General features: G+C 41.1%; 1 protein-coding gene across 6 annotated transcripts in view; it reads left to right on the top strand.

Moving 5' to 3' along the window:
• Positions 1 to 13,108: 13,108 nt before the first annotated feature.
• The window catches only part of RBM39 (RNA binding motif protein 39), a 33,921-nt gene continuing 26,632 nt past the window's right edge, over positions 13,109 to 20,397 (top strand). For 3 of the 6 annotated variants that reach the window (XM_047744111.1, XM_047744110.1, XM_047744109.1), the window contains exons 1-3: positions 13,109 to 13,419; positions 14,054 to 14,117; positions 15,875 to 15,924. In XM_047744111.1, the coding sequence (XP_047600067.1) occupies positions 14,067 to 14,117; positions 15,875 to 15,924 (101 nt within the window). In that variant the 5' untranslated portion in view covers positions 13,109 to 13,419; positions 14,054 to 14,066. Of the gene's footprint in view, positions 13,420 to 14,053; positions 14,118 to 14,342; positions 14,416 to 15,874; positions 15,925 to 19,213; positions 19,286 to 20,397 lie in introns of those variants that run through there. The other 3 variants (XM_047744112.1, XM_047744107.1, XM_047744113.1) reach the window with 3 other exon arrangements.

The raw sequence follows: 20,397 nt of genomic DNA, 5'->3' as shown, positions 1-20,397 counted from the left end.
TTGCTCACTCTCTTTCTCAAATTAATAAATAAAATCTTAAAAAAAAAAAAAACTTTCCAGGGGCCTATCAACAACTGTATCTCTGAGAAAAAAAAGGGAGACTTTCAGTATTTGCAGATCTATCTGTGGTGTAAATACCCACACTGCCTGATTTCAAACTATCAGTGTGAGGTCAACTGACTGACAAAATTCCTGGACATTTAAATCATTGATTTATGAGCTAGTCCAAGTCCACTCCAGGACACACTGGCTACTGTTCTTAGCAGAACATGGAAGACCTTTCACAAATTAGCCCTGATGTACCTTTCCAATGAAATCTTCTCTGACTTTTAGACTCACCCACGCAGCCGACTTTGAAATCATACAAAATTCCTGTCTGTGTGGGAACATGCCCTGCTTGTCTATATTTAATTGTCACTGGGCAACATGCTCCATTTCTGAGTTCTTTCATCCTTTACATCCTGGCTTTCTACTGATGCATCTCCAAAACAACCCCAAACAATTCAACAAATAGTTGTTAAACAACCAGCACATTCCAGGCAGGATGCTAGGAGCTGGGGGAGGGGAAAAGAGATGAAGAAGCAGTCAATCTTTTCAGAGTAGCTCACAATCTGGTAGTGAAGTCAAATGTTTAAGTTGAATTTCAATCCAATAAGAGCAATAATGAGAGATTGATTGAGTCTAGCAAGGGTAGGCAGGATAAAGGCCAACTTCCTAGAGGAAGTAAAACAAGCATCTTTAAGGACAGATATTTTCTAGGCAGGGAGATACAGGCCATCTGAGACTTTGTGAACAGATGAAGAAAGTGGGGTAAGACAGATGATAAGGCTTCCTGCATTCCTCAGTGCTCCCCAAAACCTTCGGTGGGAATCTATCGCAATCAATTATAGCGGAATCTCCAATGAGAAAATGATCAAAGTCAATGAATAGATCATGAACACAAGACTTAAACATAAAATATTTTTTAACATATTTTTTTTAAGATTTTATTTATTTGCTTGTCAGAGAGAGAGAGCACACAAGCAGACAAAGTGACAGGCAGAGGCAGAGAGAGAAGCAGACTCCCTCCAAGCAAGGAGCCTGACGTGGGACTCCATACAGGACCCTGGGATCATGACCTGAGTTGAAGGCAGCCGCTCAACTGACTGAGCCACCCAGGCATCCCTAAACATAAAATCTTTAAAAAAAAATAAATGGGGTGCTATCTTGGGTGTAAAGATGACTTAAAAAAAATTTTTTTTTAAAGATTATTTATTGGGGTGCCTGGGTGGCTAAGTGGGTTAAAGCCTCTGCCTTCGGCTCAGGTCATGATCTCAGGGTCCTGGGAGTTAGCCCACATTGGGCTCTCTGCACAGCAGGGAGCCTGCTTCCCCCCTCTCTCTCTGCCTGCCTCTCTGCCTGCTTGTGATCTCTCTCTGTCTGTTAAATAAATAAATATGGAAAAATTTTTTTCAAAAAAAGATTATTTATTTAATTGACACAGAGAGAGATCACAAGTAGACAGAGAGGCAGGCAGAGAGAGAGGCGGGAAGCAGGCTCCCTGCTGAGCAGAGGGGCAGATGCAGGGCTCCATCCCAGGACCCTGAGAGAATAACCTGAGCCGAAGGCAGAGGCTTAACCCACTTAGCCACCCAGGCACCCCAAGATAACTTACAAATTTTAAAATGTGATTTCAAATCACATGGAGTAAAGTTTGTAAACCATCTTAAGTCTGTTTTCTTATTTGTGAAATACCTGTGGGTTAGTAATAGAACCTAGTTTATAAAACTGAGGCAAAACTTGCGGCACCTGGTTTGTTCAGTTGGTAAAATGTCTGCCTTTGGCTCAGGTTCCTGGGATCAAGCACCACATTGGGCTCCCTGCTCGGCAGAGAGTCTGCTTTTCCCTCTCCCTCTGCCCCTGCCCCTGCTCCTACTTGTGCTTTCTGTCTCCCTCTCTCTCTCAAATAAATAAATAAAATATTTAAAGAAATACAATAATAAATCAACACCTCAAGAGATGGTTGCCAAGATTTTATACCTGTTGGAAATCATCAAATCCATGGCCAGCAAACTAGGTATTGTGTTGCCAGATCCAAGAATGCCACAGAACTTGATAGACCTGTTTGAATCAATACAAACATTGGAAAATGTAGCAGAAAACACCAGAAATGACAAGCCAACGTTGGTGGCATATGGAGAAAAGTACATATGATAAATATATAAATAATAAAAATAATAAAGTTAACACTATGTGTCAGCTACTGATTTATCTGCCTTACTTACATTAACTCATTTAACTTTTGCCTCAGGTTTTTTTTTTCTTAAGATTTTATTTATTTATGTGAGAGAGAGAGCATGGGCGGAGAAGGGGCAGAGGAGGAGGGAGAAGCAGACTCCCTCCTGAGGAGGGAGCCTGATGTGGGACTGGATTCCCAAGACTCAAACCCAGGACTGAGGAATCATGACCTGAGCTGAAGGCAGTAGCTTAACCGGCAGAGCCACCCAGGTGCCCCAACTTTTACCTCAGTTTTATAAACTAAGTTCTGTTATTATCCCACAGATATTTCACAATAAGAAAACTGAGACGTTAAAACAGATTACATAGTTCACTCCATGTTACAAACATATAATGCAGTGCTAGAACCAGCTTCTAATGGTTTACAAGAGCTGATAAATACTCATTTTGGTAGCTTAAAATAGGCCAGAGTGGTAATATTTAAACTATGGCAAACAATACGCAACAACATTTTTTTGTTTGTTTTGGGGGTTTTTTGGTGAGAGAAAGTTTATCAGCATACCACGTAGTCTTGAGTATTATTCCAGGCCCTGGAGATATAATAATTAACAAAATAAAGAAAAATCCCTGCCTCCATGGAATTTATAGTCTAATACAGGTAGGTGATGGGCAATGAAATAAGTAAAATATATGATATGTCAGATGATGACAAATACTATGGAGAAAAATAAAGCCGGAAAGGGGAGTAAGTAGTTAGGGAGAGCTACCTTTTTTTTTTTTTAATTTTTTTTAATTCTTTTTTTTTTATTTTATTTTAGGGTGCCTGGGTGGCTCTGGGTTAAGCCTCTGCCTTCAGCTCAGGTCATGATCTCAGGGTCCTGGGATCGAGTCCCGCATCTGGCTCTTTGCTCAGTGGGGAGCCTGCTTCCTCCTCTCTCTCTCTGCCTGCCTCTCTGCCTACTTGTGATCTCTCTCTGTCAAATAAATAAATAAAATCTTTTAAAAATTTATTTTATTTAATTTATTTGACAGAGAGAGAATGAAGGCATATTTTCCAAAGCATTGTATTAAAAACATTTGTTAAAGATTTTATTTATTTACTTAGAGAGAGAGAGAGAGAAAGCAGAAGCAGGGGGAGGGGCAGAGGGAGAAGCAGGCCCCCTGCGGAGCAGCAGGCCGACACCAGGCCCAATCCCAGGACACTGGGACCATGACTTGCTGGACCAAGACCTGAGCTGGAGGCAGGCACTTAATCAACTGAGCCACCCAGGTGCCCTGAGCGCTAGCCACCATTTTGAATAGGATGGTCAGGGAAGGCCTCAGAGAGACAGTAACATCTGATTAGTGACCTTGAGATAGGAAGAAGGCAGAGCTGCATCTATGTTGAGAAGAATGTCCTAGGCAAAACTTACAGCAAATGCAGGGCTCTTAGTGGTACAAATATAGATTGGATATTTAAGGAACAAGGAAGCCAGTTGACTAGAACTCTAGAGAGTAAGGGGGAATCTGCAAGGAAAACTGTGATAACTGTACTTAATCATCTTTTTTTTATAATAAATTTATTATTTATTTGACAGAGAGAGACACAGTGAGAGAGGGAACACAGGCAGAGGGAGTGGGAGAGGGAGAAGCAGACTCCCGCCAAGCAGGGAGCCCGACGCGGGGCTTGATCCCAGAACACTGGGATCACCACCCGAGCCGAAGGCAGACGCTCAATGACTGAGCCACCCAGGCGCCCCAATCATCTTTTTTTTAATGATTTTATTTATTTGAGAGAGAGAGAGAGAGAGCTCAAGTGGGGAGGAAGGGACAAGCAGACTCCCAGCTGAGCAGGGAGCCCAATGTGGGGCTCCATCCCAGGGCCATGAGATCATGACCTGAGCCGAAGGCAGACACTTATTCAACTGAGACCGTTAACCGACAGACGCTTAACCTGCCAGGTGCCCCTGGCATTTATTTTTTTAATCTAAACAAAAACTAGGTCTTGGTATTCATAGCTGGATAAATTGTAAACTAATAAGAAAAGTAATAGCTCATGTTTTTGAATGGTGCTCAGGTCTTCACATACATTATCTTAATCTTTTTATATTATTTTACTTACTCCTCAGAACTGTCTTCAAGGCTAGGAAAAGTGAAACTTTGCTAAGAGATTAAGTAAATTGCACAGAATTACAATATGTACGAGAATGGATGAGAACCCATATCTGTTCCTGCCTGCTCTATACCTACCCTGCTCTGTTAGAATTGGTAGGCGAATTTGTTAGATCCAGAGTTAATTTGAGTGATGGGGTTTCAATGTAATTGTAGGGCAACAGAAGGATATTATTAGGCATGTGGGAGTGATTTGGCTTATGATTAGAAAAACAAAAGCCTATAGGCCTTAAGAAAGATAGTAAGAATTAACTGAAGGAGGGGCACCTGGGTGACTAGTGAGTTAAGTATCCAGCTCTTGACTTCAGCTCAAGTCATGATTTCAGGGTCCTGGGTTCAAGCCCCACGTCAGTCTCCATGCTTAGCAAGGAGTTGGCTTGAGGATTCTCTCTCCCCCTCTGCCCCTCCTCCCACTTGAGAGCATGCTTTCTCTCTCTCTCTCTCTCTCTCTCTAAAATAAATAAATAAATCTTTAAAAAAATTAACTGAAGGAATAATTTTGACTGAGGGAAATGGGGAAAGACATGTAGAAGGTAGCATTTGAAATGGATCTTGAAGAGTAAATGTCAGATCCTTATATATCAGTCAAGGTCATGTAAGGAGGTAGAAACCACATGTTACAAAAGAGAAATCATTTATTTTTTTCTTTTTGAAGAATTAATTTATTTATTTGACACAGAGGGAGAGAGAACAACCAGGGGATGTGGCAAGTAGAGGGAAAAGGAGAAGCAGGCTCCTGCTGAGCAAGGAGCCCTGATGCAGGGCTCAATCCCAGGACCCTGGGATCATGACCTGGGCCAAGGCAGCTGCTTAACCCACTGACCCACTCAGGCATCCCAAAAGAGAGAGAATTCAATATAATGGATTGTCGACTACATAACTGAAGAAGAAAAGGAGAAATCTAAGGTACTGTGGTGGTAATAACTGTAGGAACAGCTACCACCCCCGAGGGCTGAGGAAACAAAGGGTAGAAGTTGAAATTACTAATACGCAAAACTTTAAAAAAAATTTTTTTTTAAAAAGGGCCAAAAAGAGCTGAAATTCAGATATCTAAAGAAGACATGCTTGGGGCACCTGGGTGGCTCAGTGGGTTAAAGCCTCTGCCTTCGGCTCAGGTCATGATCCCAGCGTCCTGGGATGGAGCCCCGCATCCATTGGGCTCTCTGCTCAGTGGGGAGCCTACTTCCCCACCCCTCTCTCTGCCTGCCTCTCTGCCTACTTATGATCTCTCTCTGTCAAATGAAAAATAAAATAAAATAAAATAAAAAGAAGCTTGAAGTCTTCCTTTAAAAAAAAAAAAAAAAGAGGAGATGCTGCTTGACAGGCGTTTGTGTCTCTGAATTCAGAGGAAGGGCCCCATGGGGTTGAGACCCAGACCTGTGAGTAGGAGCGGACCTGGGTAGTCCGTGCTGGTGTCTCCAAAGAAGAAATAATGAGACTGGTTCTGTAAGTGTTGGAAAAACTGCATTCTGATTCAGCTGCTTACAATGGGAAGGGACTGCTTCTCCTGGAACTGAGAAGTTTTGCTGGATGCCATAGAGAGCAACAGGAAGCCAACAGGAAGGAGGCTTCCATCCTTCCCCATGAGCCATGCAGGGTTCTTCTAGTAGTCTCTGTCGGGAGTCCTTAAGAGAGAGCCACTATGCAATGGAGAAATATTTGCAAGTTCCCAACCCCAAAATCCTAAAGGAGAGGATGGATTTGGAGGTAAGAAAATAACTGGTGGGGCGCCTGGGTGGCTCAGTGGGTTAAGCTGCTGCCTTCGGCTCAGGTCATGATCTCAGGGCCTTGGGATCGAGCCCCGCATCGGGCTCTCTGCTCAGCGGGGAGCCTGCTTCCTCCTCTCTCTCTCTCTCTGCCTGCCTCTCTGCCTGCCTGTGATCTCTCTCTGTCAAGTAAATAAATAAAATCTTTAAAAAAAAAAAAAAGAAAGAAAATAACTGGTAACTGAATCACCTTACTTGGTTCAGAAGGCTTTGCATGGTCTGGCTTTTCATAAGCTGCGTCACTACAAACACATGACATTCTGGCAGATTCATAAAGACAACACACTTCCTCCTGCTACAAGGCCTTTTGCATATTCTAGCCTTTGACTGGAACGTTCTTCACCCATTCAATGCTCTTTCTCATACTAAATTTTCCTTTAAGATGTTTTCATAACACCTTAACCTGTCTTGTAGCATTTGTCACAGTTGTGCATCTTTTTTCAGATATAGTCTTTTGATCAATGCCTGCCTCCTCCAGCTGGTTTATAAATTCCAGGACAGCAGAGGCCATGACTGTGTTTGTACTCTATTGTTTGTTTTCCTAGTGCCTAGTTTAGTAGCTAACACATTGTAAAACGTCAGTATATATTTGCCTAAGGAATTATTTCAATGTCCTGAAAATACAGAATGAAGCCATAACAGGATGAGAGATGTGTACTAGAAAGCGAAGATTTAGGGTCTTTTTATTTGCATTATCTCCCTCCAGCATCTTGCTCTATTCTAGAAGCCCATAGAAGATCCTTCTTTTTTACTGAGGTAAAATTCACATAACATGAAATTAATCATTAACCATGCTAATGGGTCTAATTTTTGGCATTTACTACATTGTGCAGTGTTGAACAACCATCATTGCTAGCTAGTTCCATTTTCATCATACCAAAAGGAAATCTCATACCCATTAAATAGTCACTCCCCAGGACGCCTGGGTGGCTCAGTTGGTTAAGTCTCTGCCTTCAGCTCAGGTCTTGATCCCAGGGTTCTGGGATTGAGTCCTGCTTTGCCAGACTCCTTGCTCAGCGGGGAGCCTACTTCTCCCTCTGCCTGCCACTCCCACTGCTTGTGCTCTCTCTCTGTCTTTTAATCTCCCTCTCTGACAAACAAATAAAATCTTTTAAAAAAATTGCCATTCCCAGAGCGCCTGGGTGGCTCAGTGGGTTAAAGCCTCTGCCTTTGGCTCAGGTCATAATCCCAGGGTCCTGGGATGGGGCCCCATATCGGGCTCTCTGCTCTGCGGGGAGCCTGCTTCCCCCTCTCTGCCTACTTGTGATCTCTCTCTTTGTCAAATAAATAAAATCTTTTTAAAAAAATAGTCATTCCCGGGGCGCCTGGGTGGCTCAGTGGGTTAAGCCGCTGCCTTCGGCTCAGGTCATGATCCCAGGTCCTGGGTTCGAGCCCCACATCGGGCTTTCTGCTCAGCAGGGAGCCTGCTTCCTCCTCTCTCTCTGCCTGCCTCTCTGCCTGCTTGTGATCTCTCTCTGTCAAATAAATAAATAAAATCTTTAAAAAAAAAATAGTCATTCCCATACTTCCCTCCCCGCATTCCCTGGCAACCACTGTCTGCTTTCCATCTCTATGGAATTACCCATTCTGAATATTTCTTTTTTTTTTAAGATTTTATTTATTTATTTGACAGACAGAGATCACAAATAGGCAGAGAGGCAGGCAGAGAGAGAGAGGGAAGCAGGCTCCCTGCTGAGCAGAGTGCCCGATTTGGGGCTCAATCCCAGGATCCTGAGATCATGACCTGAGCCGAAGGCAGAGGCTTAACCCACTGAGCCACCCAGGTACCCTATCTAGAGATATTTAGACAAATAATGTCTCTTTGGGCCCCCTCCAGAAAATAACTGCTAAAGATCTATTTTTTTCCAGCTCCAGAAAAGAATGAGCTTACAAAATAGATCTTTTCTTCTGGGCTATTCATTGTACAGGGCCATTCATTCATATCACGTAATCACAAGCTTTCTTTAAAAATCGTTGTGTGGGGCACCTGGGTGGCTCAGTGGGTTAAGCCTCTGCCTTCGGCTCAGGTCATGATCTCAGGGTCCTGGGATCGGGTCCCATGTCTGGCTCTCTGCTCAGCAGGGGGCCTACTTCCCCCCTCTCTGTCTACTTGTGATCTCTCTCTCTGTGTCTAATAAATAAATAAAATATTTAAAAAAAAAGATTTTATTTTTAGGGTGCCTAGTTGGCTCAGTCATTTGGGCATCTGACTCTTGATTTTGGCTCAGGTCATGACCTTTTGGGTTGTGAGATTGAGTCTCACATTGGGCTCCACACTGGGAATGGAGCCTGCTTGAGATACTCTACCTCTCCCTCTGCCCCTCCACCCCCCCAGAATAAATTATTTTTAAGTAATCTCTATACCTGACACAGGGCTGAACCTAAAACTCCAAGAACAAGAATCACATGCTCTATTAACTGAGCCAGCCAAGTACCCCTCCATAATTTTATTATCTTGGATTTGAAAGAATTGTTTACATATTTGGGAAAGTTTTAAAGTGCTCAAAAATAATACATGTTAAAATGATAAAAGCCTGGCTGACTCAGTTGATAAGAGTGTGTGACTCTTAATCTTGGGGCCATGAGTTTAAGCCCCATGTTGGGTGTAGAACTTACACCCCCAAAAATGATAAAAAGCATACTAAATTTGAGGAGATTTCCCTGATGTAAATGGGGCTAATTTTTTTTAAAAGAGAGTTTAGTCTGTTCAACTTGAATTTATTTATATTTTATTTTTAAAGATTTTACTTCTTCATCAGAGAGAGAGGGAAAGAGAAAGTGAGAGCACAAGCAGGGGGAGCAGTAGGCAGAGGGAGAAGCAGACTTCCTGCCAGGCAAGGAGCCCAATATAAGACTTGGTCCCAGGCGCCTGAGATCATGACCTGAGCCGAAGGCAGATGCTTAACCAACTGAGCCACCTAGGTATCCATGTTCAACTTGAATTTAACTCAGCGGATAAAATAAAAGTGATTTTAGAATTTTTGCTTCATAAATTTTAAAACTGCAAGTCTTTTTTTTTTTAAGATTTTATTTATTTATTTGGCAGAGAGAGATTACAAGTAAGCAGAGAGGCAGGCAGAAAGAGAGAGAGGAGGAAGCAGTCTCCCCGCAGAGCAGAGAGCCCGATGCGGGGCTCAATCCCAGGACCCTGAGATCATGACCCGAGCTGAAGGCAGAGGCCCAACCCCCTGAGCCACCCAGGCGCCCCTAAAACTGCAAGTCTTAAAGCTTTTGTTTATTTATTTATTTATTTATTTATTTTTATTTTAAGATTTTTTATTTATTTATTTGACAGAGAGAGATCACAAGTAGATGGAGAGGCAGGCAGAGAGAGAGAGGGAAGCAGGATCTCTGCCGAGCAGAGAACCCGATGCGGGACTCGATCCCAGGACCCCGAGATCATGACCTGAGCCGAAGGCAGTGGCTTAACCCAGGCGCCCCAAAGCTTTTGTTTTTTTAAAGATTTGTATTTATCTATTTGACAGAGAGACACAGCTACAGAAGGAACACAGCAGAGGGAGTAGCGGGCCTCCTGCAGAACAGCAAGCCCACTGCCGGGCTTGATCCCAGGACCCTGCAATCATGACCTGAGCTGCAGGGCAGACATTTAATGACTGAGCCACCCAGGTGCCCCCCGAGTCTTAAAGTTTTAAGGATAACTATTAAAATGCACTTACTTTAGAAATTGAATATTAATTTTTATTTATTTATTTATTTATTTATTTTTTTAAAGATTTTATTTATCTGACAGAGAGAGATCACAAGTAGGCAGAGAGGCAGGCAGAGAGAGAGGGGGAAGCAGGCTCCCTGCCGAGCAGAGAGTCCGATGTGGGGCTCGATCCCAGGACCCTGAGATCATGACCTGAGCCGAAGGCAGTGGCTTAACCCACTGAGCCACCCAGGCGCCCCTGAATATTAATTTTTAAAATGCAAGTATCAAGGGACATCTGGCTGGCTCAGTCTGTAGAGCATGCAATTCCTTTTTTTTTTTTTTTTAAGATTTATTTATTTGAGGGGCTCCTGGGTGGCTTAGTGGGTTAAAATCTCTGCCTTCGGCTCAGGTCATGATCCCAGGGTCCTGGGATCGAGCCCCACATCGGACTCTCTGCTCGGCAGGGAGCCTGCTTTCCCCTCTATCTCTGCCTGCCTCTCTGCCTGCCTCTCTGCCTACTTGTGATCTCTGTCTGTTAAATTAAAAAATAAATAAATAAATAAAATCTTAAAAAAAAAGATTTATTTATTTGACAGAGAGAGAGATCACAAGTAGGCAGATAGGCAGACAGAGAGAGAGAAGGGGGGGAAGCAGGCTCCCCGCTGAGCAGAGAGCCCGACGCAGGGCTCGATCCCAGGACCCTGAGATCATGACCCGAGCCGAAGGCAGCGGCTTAACCCACTGAGCCACCCAGGCGCCCGAGAATAATATTTTTTTTTTTAAGATTTTATTTATTTATTGACAGAGATCACAAGTAGACAGAGAGGCAGGCAGAGACAGAGAGAGGGAAGCAGGCTCCCTGTCAAGCAGAGAGCCCGATGTGGGGCTCCATCCCAGGACCCTGAGATCATGACCTGAGCCGAAGGCAGCGGCTTAACCCACTGAGCCACCCAGGCGCCCCGAGAATAATATTTTTGATGGTGGAGATGATTTAAACCAATGACCATCTGGTTCAAATAAGAACAAAATCATGAAAAGGAAATTAATTTATGCAGAATGTCCATAAGCCAGTCAGAGACAGATTTTGCAAAATGAATGAAAAGCATATTATGGGGGCGCCTGGGTGGCTCAGTGGGTTAAAGCCTCTGCCTTCCGCTCAGGTCATGATCCCAGGGTTCTAGGATCGAGCCCCGCATGGGGCTCTCTGCTCAGCAGGGAGCCTGCTTCCTTCTCTCTCTGCCTGCCTCTCTGCCTACTTGTGATCTCTCTGTCAAATAAATAAATATTTAAAAAAAAAAGAAAAGCATATTATGTTAATATTTTCTTTTAAACATTAAAAAATACTTTTGTTTTAGAGAAGAGTTTTCCAGCTGATATTTCTTGATTGTGCTCTATATTTCCAGGTTCATTCTTATCACTCCTGAACAGAAAACAATTTAAGAAACATTCAATAATCGAGTGACTGAAAGTTTAAAACCTTCCTATTCCCAAATAACTCTAGAGTTTAAGTCAAATTCTGTGTTGTCATGTTCCCAAACAAAAACATATTAAGGGGACACCTTTATGGTTTGATATCTGCACAATTAACAAGTCACAATAATAGAATTAAACGGGCAAAGAGAAGGCAAAAGTTAACTTTGGTTTTTTTGTTAGCTTGAACATATTATGCTTTAATATTCTGTGATGATTTTCAACACTTAAAAAATTTAAAAGAGGATCTGAATTTTAGTGAAAAGGAGTAAGGGAATACTACTAACTATGCGTCATCTATTAATCCTCTAAGAGAAACACCTGTGTGGAAAATTAACCAGGAATGTAAAGTTCCTTTACACTTAGATTTCCTCTAAATAAGTGTTTAGCAATAACAGAAGATAACTTCCTTGTGGATTAAATATTTGCCAGGTACTTTGCAGTCGCTGTCTCATTTAATACCCACTATACTCCTATTAGGTCTTCATTCATTTATTGGGTATCCAACTGGCTGGGCACCAGGCTAAGCACTGAGAATTTAGGAGTGAACATTATCAACCTAGGTCAGTCTCATTAGAAGCTTAGCCTAGTAATTATGCTACCCCCTTCTTCATAAGAGGAAATGGAGGATAAGCTCTGAGAGATTACTTGTCCAAGGTCACACAGTGTTGGAAGCTTTTAAGAACCGAATTATCTCATGTCAAATCTTTACCCCCTATCACTAAGCTGTTAATAGACTTATATGTAAGACTTTTTGCTCCTAAGTCCTCTAATTTTTTCCGAATGTTTTTTTCAAAAAAATTTTTCAAATACTTTTTTTTTCCCCCAAAGATTTTATTTATTTATTCGACAGACAGAGATCACAAGCAGGCAGAGAGGCAGGAGGAAGTAGGCTCCCTGCGGAGCAGAAAGCCCGACGCGGGGTTCGTTCCCAGGACCCTGGGACCATGACCGGAGCTGAAGGCAAAGGCTTTATAAAACCCACTGAGCCACGCAGGTGCCCCTCAAATACTTTTATCTTGGAGCACTAGCTTTATAGTCAAATATACTCTTAACTGCCAGGTATCTGGAGAATTAAGGGGCGAAAAGCCAAGTCCCAGGGGAATGGAGGACATTTTCGAGGAAACAATAGCATCCCTGACACAAGGACAAACTATAAAGTTCGGGGCAAAAAGCTTATCCATTGCCGACGGAAGCAGTTTGTTTTTTCACCTTCTCTTTGCCTTTCTACACCATTTCCAAGGGTGTTTAGTTAGCGGTGTCTAGCCCTCTGGCTCCAAGAGGCCGGAATACCTAATTTTTACTCGACAGCAATAGCCCCCTATGGTCTCTTCTTGCCTTCTCTTTTGCATGCTTTTTCACTTCCTCACTCCTGGCAGATAATCTATACATACATGACGGTTTTCGTTGTAGTCTATCGCCATATGGACTAGGTTGCCTGATGGCGACCTTGACAGACACCAGGGTGGGAAGCCCGGGGGAGGGGAGAGGCGGTCAGCTCTGTAAGAGAAACCTTCTGACCGCTGTGAGGAGGCGCTACAAGGAGGAGGAGACCACCGAGGTCCACTCAGAGTTCAGTTTTTAAAAAGATTGACGGGATGTGTACCAACTGTCTTAGCTCTAGCTTCTTGCGCGGTCTCGCGAGATACGAGCGGCTATGTGGAGGGGGTGTCAAAGGCTCCGTTCTGAGTGGGGGATGGGAATATCTGTGGCGCAATCATTGCGCGAGATTGGGCCATGGTCGCCGGGGCTATGCTTATATCTCGCGATATTTCAGTTGCTCCGGTCTGGAACTGGAAGCAGCTTCTCGCGAGAGCCCGTGCTGAGAGCTCCGTGAGGCCCCGTGTGTTTGTGTGTGTGTATGTGTGTTGGTGGATGTGAGTACGGGGAAGCAGCGGCCGCCATTTCAGAGAGCTTGCCGAAGCTGTCGCAGGGGTGGATCCTGAGCTGCCGAAGCCGCCGTCCTGAACTTCCGCGCGGGCTCCTCTAATCCCATTGTTTCTTTTAGATTCGCTCGGGCCTATCCGCCCTCGGAGCCCGAAATTCGGGCTGGGCGGTACCGCGGCCTGGGCCTAGCGGCTTAACAGTAGCAACAGCGGCAGCAGCAGCGCCCCCCCCCCCTTTCCGAATACAAGCACCCCAGGGGCCCGAAAGCCCGCACAGGTAAGGAGATGTCGCGGGCTTGTGTATTGTCAGAGCTTTTCAGAGGTTTGGGTTTTGTCTGGTTTGAGGGGCACTCTTTAGGCGGTCTTTAAGCACTGCGGTGGTGAGGGGGGGTTGGCTCGAGAAATCAGCTGCATTTCGGCGACCGCGCCCTTATTTTCCGGTCGTTTCGATTTTTGGGTTTTTGGGTGGCACGGACCCCAGAGAGGCTTCGGGCGGATGGCGACCGGTCCCTTTGAGGCCTGGCCGGCCGCGACCTCCCAACATGGCGCCAGCCGAACGCTACCACGGCATACAACCCCTCCCAACCGAGGGAGTTTCCCTTTGCCCCTAAAATGGCAGCGCGGGTTTTGCGCGGAAAGAGGAGGTCTAAACTCGCGGCGCGCGGGTTCTGTTTTTAGAGTTAATTGTGGGCCCTTTTTTTTTTTTTAATCGTACATTTAATGTATTTCCGTGTGTTCAGTCTTGGAGACATTTCAGATTTAATTACCAAACCTGGTTAAGTGCATCGTGCTACTTTACTCATTCTAGGGCTTTTTGAAGGTTTTTCTGAAGTTTTGGAGTTTGTCCGGTAAGGAGATTGAGCGCCGTTGAAAAATGTTTACTCACTTGAATTACCTTTTTTATTTTCTAGGCGATTAGAGAAAATGGCAGACGATATTGATATTGAAGCAATGCTTGAGGCTCCTTACAAGAAGGTGAGAAAAAACATGTCGGTGAGGTTTATATATTTCTTAATTTAGCATTATCACGAAACTACTGCTGAAATGTAAACTAACATCCCCGGAGCCCTCTTGATTTATCTTATCAGAGATGCATTACGTGTAACTTACAAAAGTAAATATATGCTATTGATGTAATAATATTGTGCAGTAGTTTCACTTCAGCGTGATGAATAAATGCCCATCTATCTCTCTTTGTAGACTTGCCTAACGATATCTCACCTCTACTCCCATGAATTCACCTTTGATTCCAGTGTGAACTGTCAATCATAAGGTAGTAATTGAGTGACTTATCGCTGTACCGTGGTCCCCTAGGTAAAATGACTCAACTAAGAATTACCAGCTCCAGTTTGGTATAGCAAAAAGGTGAATGTAGTGGTTTGGGAAAATAGCAGGGGTCCAAGAATAACAAAGCATAACCAGTCTATGGCAAGCAAATCTTTTAAGTTTTACAAGAAGAAATGGGTGAGATTTAAATTTTTTTTTCTATATATATATGACTGGTGATAGTAAATACTGAAACAGGCAGGTGATGATCTGCTCAGTTAAAAATTACTGAAATTCTTGGATCCCTGAATAGAAAAAAATTTTTTAAAGCAAAGGAGGCAGTATCACAACTTAAGAGTCACTTAATGACTGTTTTACTGTGCTCCGAATTGTTTTATTTTTACTTAGTCCCTGCCATAATATTTCACACTAAAAGCTACAAAGGAATTATTTTGGCTAGTAGTATAGTCTGACCCATTTCAGTATCACAGTAAAAGTAAAGTGTCTTTTCATTCTTCACCAGTTGGTGGTGAAAATAGCAGTATGCATGCATTATCACTGGTGTCTCAAACTGTAAGCTTTGTAAGTTAGCACTTCTGTAACTGATGTGATCAAACTTTAAAAAACAAACATTGCGCTAAACCTTTTAAAATAATAGGTCTGTTTTGGAGTGTATAGCACGACCATGTGGTACCAGTTTGGATGAATTCTTTTTAGCTTTAAATAGTGTATGTAGTTTTATAATGCTTAGACTCTTGAAGAACTACTTTCTGTTGTAATGTTAAGATTCTTGTGTCTTAGTTTAACATGGATGTAATTCCATGTAAACAGGTATGGAAGTAGGAAATGTTTAGGTTGGACTGGTGGATTATTAATTGACTTTCTTGGGTTCTTGGGAGTCAACATTACTAAAGCAGTGTGAATCCCTGTTTGCTTCAGGGCGAGATGTGTGACAGAGGTGGCATCAAGCTCTTACAGTCCCAACCCTCCAACGGAAATGGGCGAAGATCTCAGGAATGGCATCGGTCACAGGAAATCGATAGTGGCTGGCTGCTAGCATGGCCACTTGGGGCTTAGGCAGAAATAGAGCCATGGTACTGACCAAAGGGACCATAGCACATGGAATAAAACTCAAAACAGGACTTCATTCATGTTTTTTAGAAATTCTATTTAACCACTTCAACAACTGTAAATGTGGATAACTTAATATCTAACTATATAAGAAAGTAAAATTTAACATGTTAATATGCATTTTTATTTTTGTATCTTGATGACTTAATTGTAAGCAACAAAGTGGTTAAACACGTACCCATCTAAATTTTTTTATAGCCTTCCATGTTAAACTATAAACAAGTAATTAGTTTTAAAATTGTTTTGTATTTTCTTATTCCTATTCCCTTTACCCTTTGACAACTTGAAATGTTACCACTTCGTCCTCATGATGTTCTTCTATCAACCCTGCTTAGGATGAGAACAAGTTGAGCAGTGCTAACGGCCATGAAGAACGTAGCAAAAAGTAAGTTATAAGAAGGGACCTGGGGTGGGGGGACCTTTATATGATTGAGATCTTAAGTTGTGTTCCTGTGGCTGTAGCATCAAACAAAGTTCTCTTCAGAAGCTTTTTCTGGTCTCTCTTAGAGAAGTCGTTCTTTACCTTCTGAAGGGATGAGAAACTATTTGAGGATATGAAACTATGGATTCTTTCCCTAGATTTCAGGATATAGTTTCAGGGATCTTTTGGACACCTTCCCCTACAAGTCTATCCACGACAATCTGGATAAGAGTTCCTGTATTAGAGTTTGTCTTTGTCTTAAATTTATAAACTTGGGCTTAATGTTTTGGTGGTATATCCATAAAACTTCCATATCCACTGAAGATGGGTTAGGAAGAAGAAAAGGTAACAAATAACCGGCCTGTGGAAAACATTGTTTTAAAGGAGTCAGAGCTGTGAATTATTTATGCATCTTGCTGCTTAAAGGCCCTTTTTTGTAGCAACATTACAGCATACTTAAGTACTTTTTAGGTGCCTTTTACATGGCTTTTGTTGCTTAAGCTTTTAAAACTTTATTACTTGAATAGTGGAAATGGAGTTTTTTTTTTTAAATTGTGCATATTAATGCAATTTATTATGTTAAATGAGTAATCTGTAATAGTAACTAAGTGCTATAGACTAGAATACAGTACAGTATATGATGATACAGTATATGATGTTTCAGTGACAGCATAAACCAGAACCACTTTATAAAGTTGGATCCTATTTTTGGAGTATTCTTTCTGCTCTAAAAATTAGCTACTCTTAACATCACGTGGTCATGTTATAAGGTTCAAGTTGTTTCAGTAGCCTATTTTGTGATGTCATTAATTTGTAATGTACATGACTCCATCTAATGGAAAATGATACCATAGTCCCTTATTTGATTTTCTGGCTCTTTTCCTAATAAGAGCTCAAAATGCTTCATAATACACTACCTCAAATTCCTCACAACAACTTTTATTAGGTAGGTTGATAGAATTTCACAAAAGAGATGAGAAAATTCTTAAATTGGATTATGTAGGCTTTGTTATGCTGATTATTTTGTTCTTAACAATTCCCATAAAAAATGTAACGGATTTAAAATGATGCAGTTTGCAGAAAATGTCGGGTTTTTTTTTTGTTGTTGTTGGTTTGTTTGTTTTTTGGTTCAAAGTTGGGTAGAGGGTCTGTTACAATCATAACAGATTGCGGAAATTAATCACACTGGGTTTAGTCTTGAATTGTTACGATTTAAGGCAGTCAGCCAATTATTGCATTGTTTAATGTCACCTGGTTTTAGACGTTTTCCCAAAGTAACAGTTTCCTAATTAATAGTTTTAATTCCCAGTTTGTAATGAAAACCTAGAAAGGACTATCCACATAAATTGAAATTAATCCAATCTAGGTATCAAGCCTATTGGGTAGGTAAAGATCTTACCCTCAGTGCCAAAAGGATGAGGACATGCACTTCGGTCACAGAGTTTTCTTTGTTTGACCATTCTCAGATGTCACTCCTTGCTACTAACTTGATCTCCAGTTCGTATTTATTTTCATTGTGCATCTAAACTCATTTAAGGCTACCAAGCTTTTACAGGAAATTCAGCATCAAGGTCTCCATGACTGATGCTTTGTGGCCTTTATTTAATGTAGAGTCTTATGATACTGAATAGAAGAATGGATCATTTTCTTTGATTGGCTGTAGGGTAGCTAATATAAGGCAACGTCCTTTTGAAATATCCCAATTACCACCTAGTATCGTTTTAAATGTACAAATTGTTTGTCATATTTCTCTCTGCTAAAGCTGCTTAAATAAATGGCTTTTTAGTTCAATCAGGAACTTCTCACCCACTTCTCTGAAGGGAATTGAGCTTTCAAATTTATTTTAAAGTTATGTAGAAATAAATTTTCATATTTAAGTTTAGATAAAATGTAAAATGACAGTGTTCTGCGCATTAGTGTTCTGCATAAATTCTCCTAAAGGAAAGTGCCATGTTGCATTTTTCATCCTAAAACTTCATTGTCTTAAAAACAATTAAGTGTTGTGATATAGTTTTAAGAAAAAATGTACAACCTGAGGAATTGAAAGTTGACCAACTAGTAAATGTTTTCTTTCAAAAAAATAGTTCTGATTTTCAATACCTACACTCAGTTTTATTCTGATAGTAGAAGGAACTAAGTTTAATATAAATTGGTTATCAGCCTACTTTCTGAAGAGCTATACCCCTGAGTTTGGCAAGAACTCAAAGTACACCTTTTAAGTATCTGAGCTTGCCTTCATGGGAATATTATTTGTTAGTGTAACCATTTTCGGAAAGTCTAAAGTAGCATCCATTCAGTTAAGCTCTTTAGGAATTACTCAAAAGGATAACAATAAAATGACACAGTTGAAATATATTGGCTACTGTGTGTGGATTATCTATAAATTTTGGAATAAATGACTTTTCTATTTTTTTTCTTATTTTCCAGAGTACTTTGCATTTAAATTTTAGATCTTCTTACATGGAAGAGGTCAAATCCAGTTATAGCAAAACACCTTTACAGCAGAGGCCATATAACCAAAAAGTCCAAAGGCCCAGCCCAGTGGACCATTTACTTCAATGATGTTCAGTACAAAATTCCACTGCCACTAAAGACTTTGGAAAGTCCCTTTTAAGTTGTAACAGGATTTGACTATTAGTGTGGATTTTGATAACCTTTCTTTAGTTAACTTAATGTTCTTTCAAGCTGCAATTTGTTATAGAGAAGTATATTGCTTTCTTAATTTTTTTTGTCTGGGCTTTTATGAAGAGGATCATGCTTCTGAATGTCTTAGTATGTTGCTGTCTTTTTACCTGTCTGGGGTTGCCTTCAGATGTGGGTGGGGACTCATTTGTACAAGGTTCCAGGAAGACTTTTAGTTGAAGTTAGCTCTCCAATTTTCCAGTCCTTTCCTCTGGCAGAATAAGTTTTGGGCCTAAAAAGACATAGATTGGGAGGTTGGCTGCCTCTCTGCTGTGGACCGTCTATGAGCAGAGCAATACTTTACTTGTCTGTCCTTTTTGTGGGGGATGGAGTTACTTTTTACTTTGTCCCCTGATTGACTATATGTAGGACTTTTGATGATAGCTATCTCACAGAAATCTTAAGCTAAAACAGTGTCAGGTGTTGCAGGCAACAAAGTTGGAATGTAATCTGTTGCCCTTTTGGGCATTGCTTTGATGACTTCTATATAATGAGTGTAGCCTAATTTTCTGTCATGTGCTACCTAGCATATACATTTCTGACAGTCAGGTGGATTATCTTGAAATTTTAGACAAAGTTTCTGCCTCCTTGGAAAGCTCTACATCTCCTTGTGATTGGAGTGTGGGTTTCAAGATTCCAGAAGGTGGGTGTCTTCATTTTCTATTTTCAATGCACTCTAAGATGACCTGCTTACAGGTTCTCTGAGGCAGACTTCAATTGCTCTTATGCTAACTTTGCTTTGATAAGGACTAAACAGTTTAATTAAATTTTCCAAATGATGTAGAGTTGTCAAAATGTTTAATTATCTTTTTAGCCACTACAAATTGACATTTTAGCAGAATAAGTTTATTTTTAAATGTCTTTGAATTTATACTGAAATATCTGAAGGCACCTCTAAAATTTGGGTGATGACAAAGAGGTACAGATGGTAAGATTTAATTACAAAATGAATGGGTGGTATACTGTGAAGAATACAGAAATGAACAGAAAGATATGACTGACTGGCTTTTTTACCTTTCAGAGTTTGAGATTTTATAAAGATTGATTAAAGGTGTTGATCCTTGTTTTTGATTGCACCCCACAGGCTTGTATAAACTGGCATGCTCCATTTTCTGGTGTATTCATTATAGCTTTAAATAGAACATATCCAAAAAGGTCACAAAAGTCTAGGTGTGTCAGAATGCATTTTATTGCATTAGTTGCATTGTTCTTTGTCAATACTTGTAAGTTTGCCCATGAAAACCAAAGTATTGATGCTTGTATGGCCCTTTCAAGTAGAAAATACTCATGTGTAAATAGGGTCAAAATTCACTTACATAAAGGAAGTTAAAGTGTTTTTAATAATTATGTATGACCCATTGTTACTTAATATTTTATTGTAACTTTGATTTTATTACTGTATCTAGTGGATTACAGTAATACTCGTTGGCCAGTTACATGTTGGTCAAAGTTTATTTAAAAGTTCAGGTTTCAACAAATGATTTCCTTGTTAAAGCTGTACCTGACTCTCAGGAGCAATCATTAGAATTCCTGCTCTCAACTGATTGTCAACTGACTTCTGATTTTCAGTAGTAGAAGACAAATTTTGCCTTACCTAGGAATTATTTTTTCCATAAGTATGATTATGTATCATTGTATAATAGTAAAAATAGCAAGATAAATTTACAGAAAGATTAAGATTTCTGACCATAAGAGGAAGTATATTTGGGCAGTTTCTCAAACCAGCAAGATAATGGTAATTTTTTTTCTTCTCAG

This window comes from Lutra lutra, chromosome 9 (assembly GCF_902655055.1).
Source record: "Lutra lutra chromosome 9, mLutLut1.2, whole genome shotgun sequence".
Classification (NCBI taxonomy): domain Eukaryota; kingdom Metazoa; phylum Chordata; class Mammalia; order Carnivora; family Mustelidae; genus Lutra; species Lutra lutra.
The sequence above is the reverse complement of the archived record's forward strand: the minus strand, read 5'-3'. Positions and strand labels throughout refer to the sequence as shown.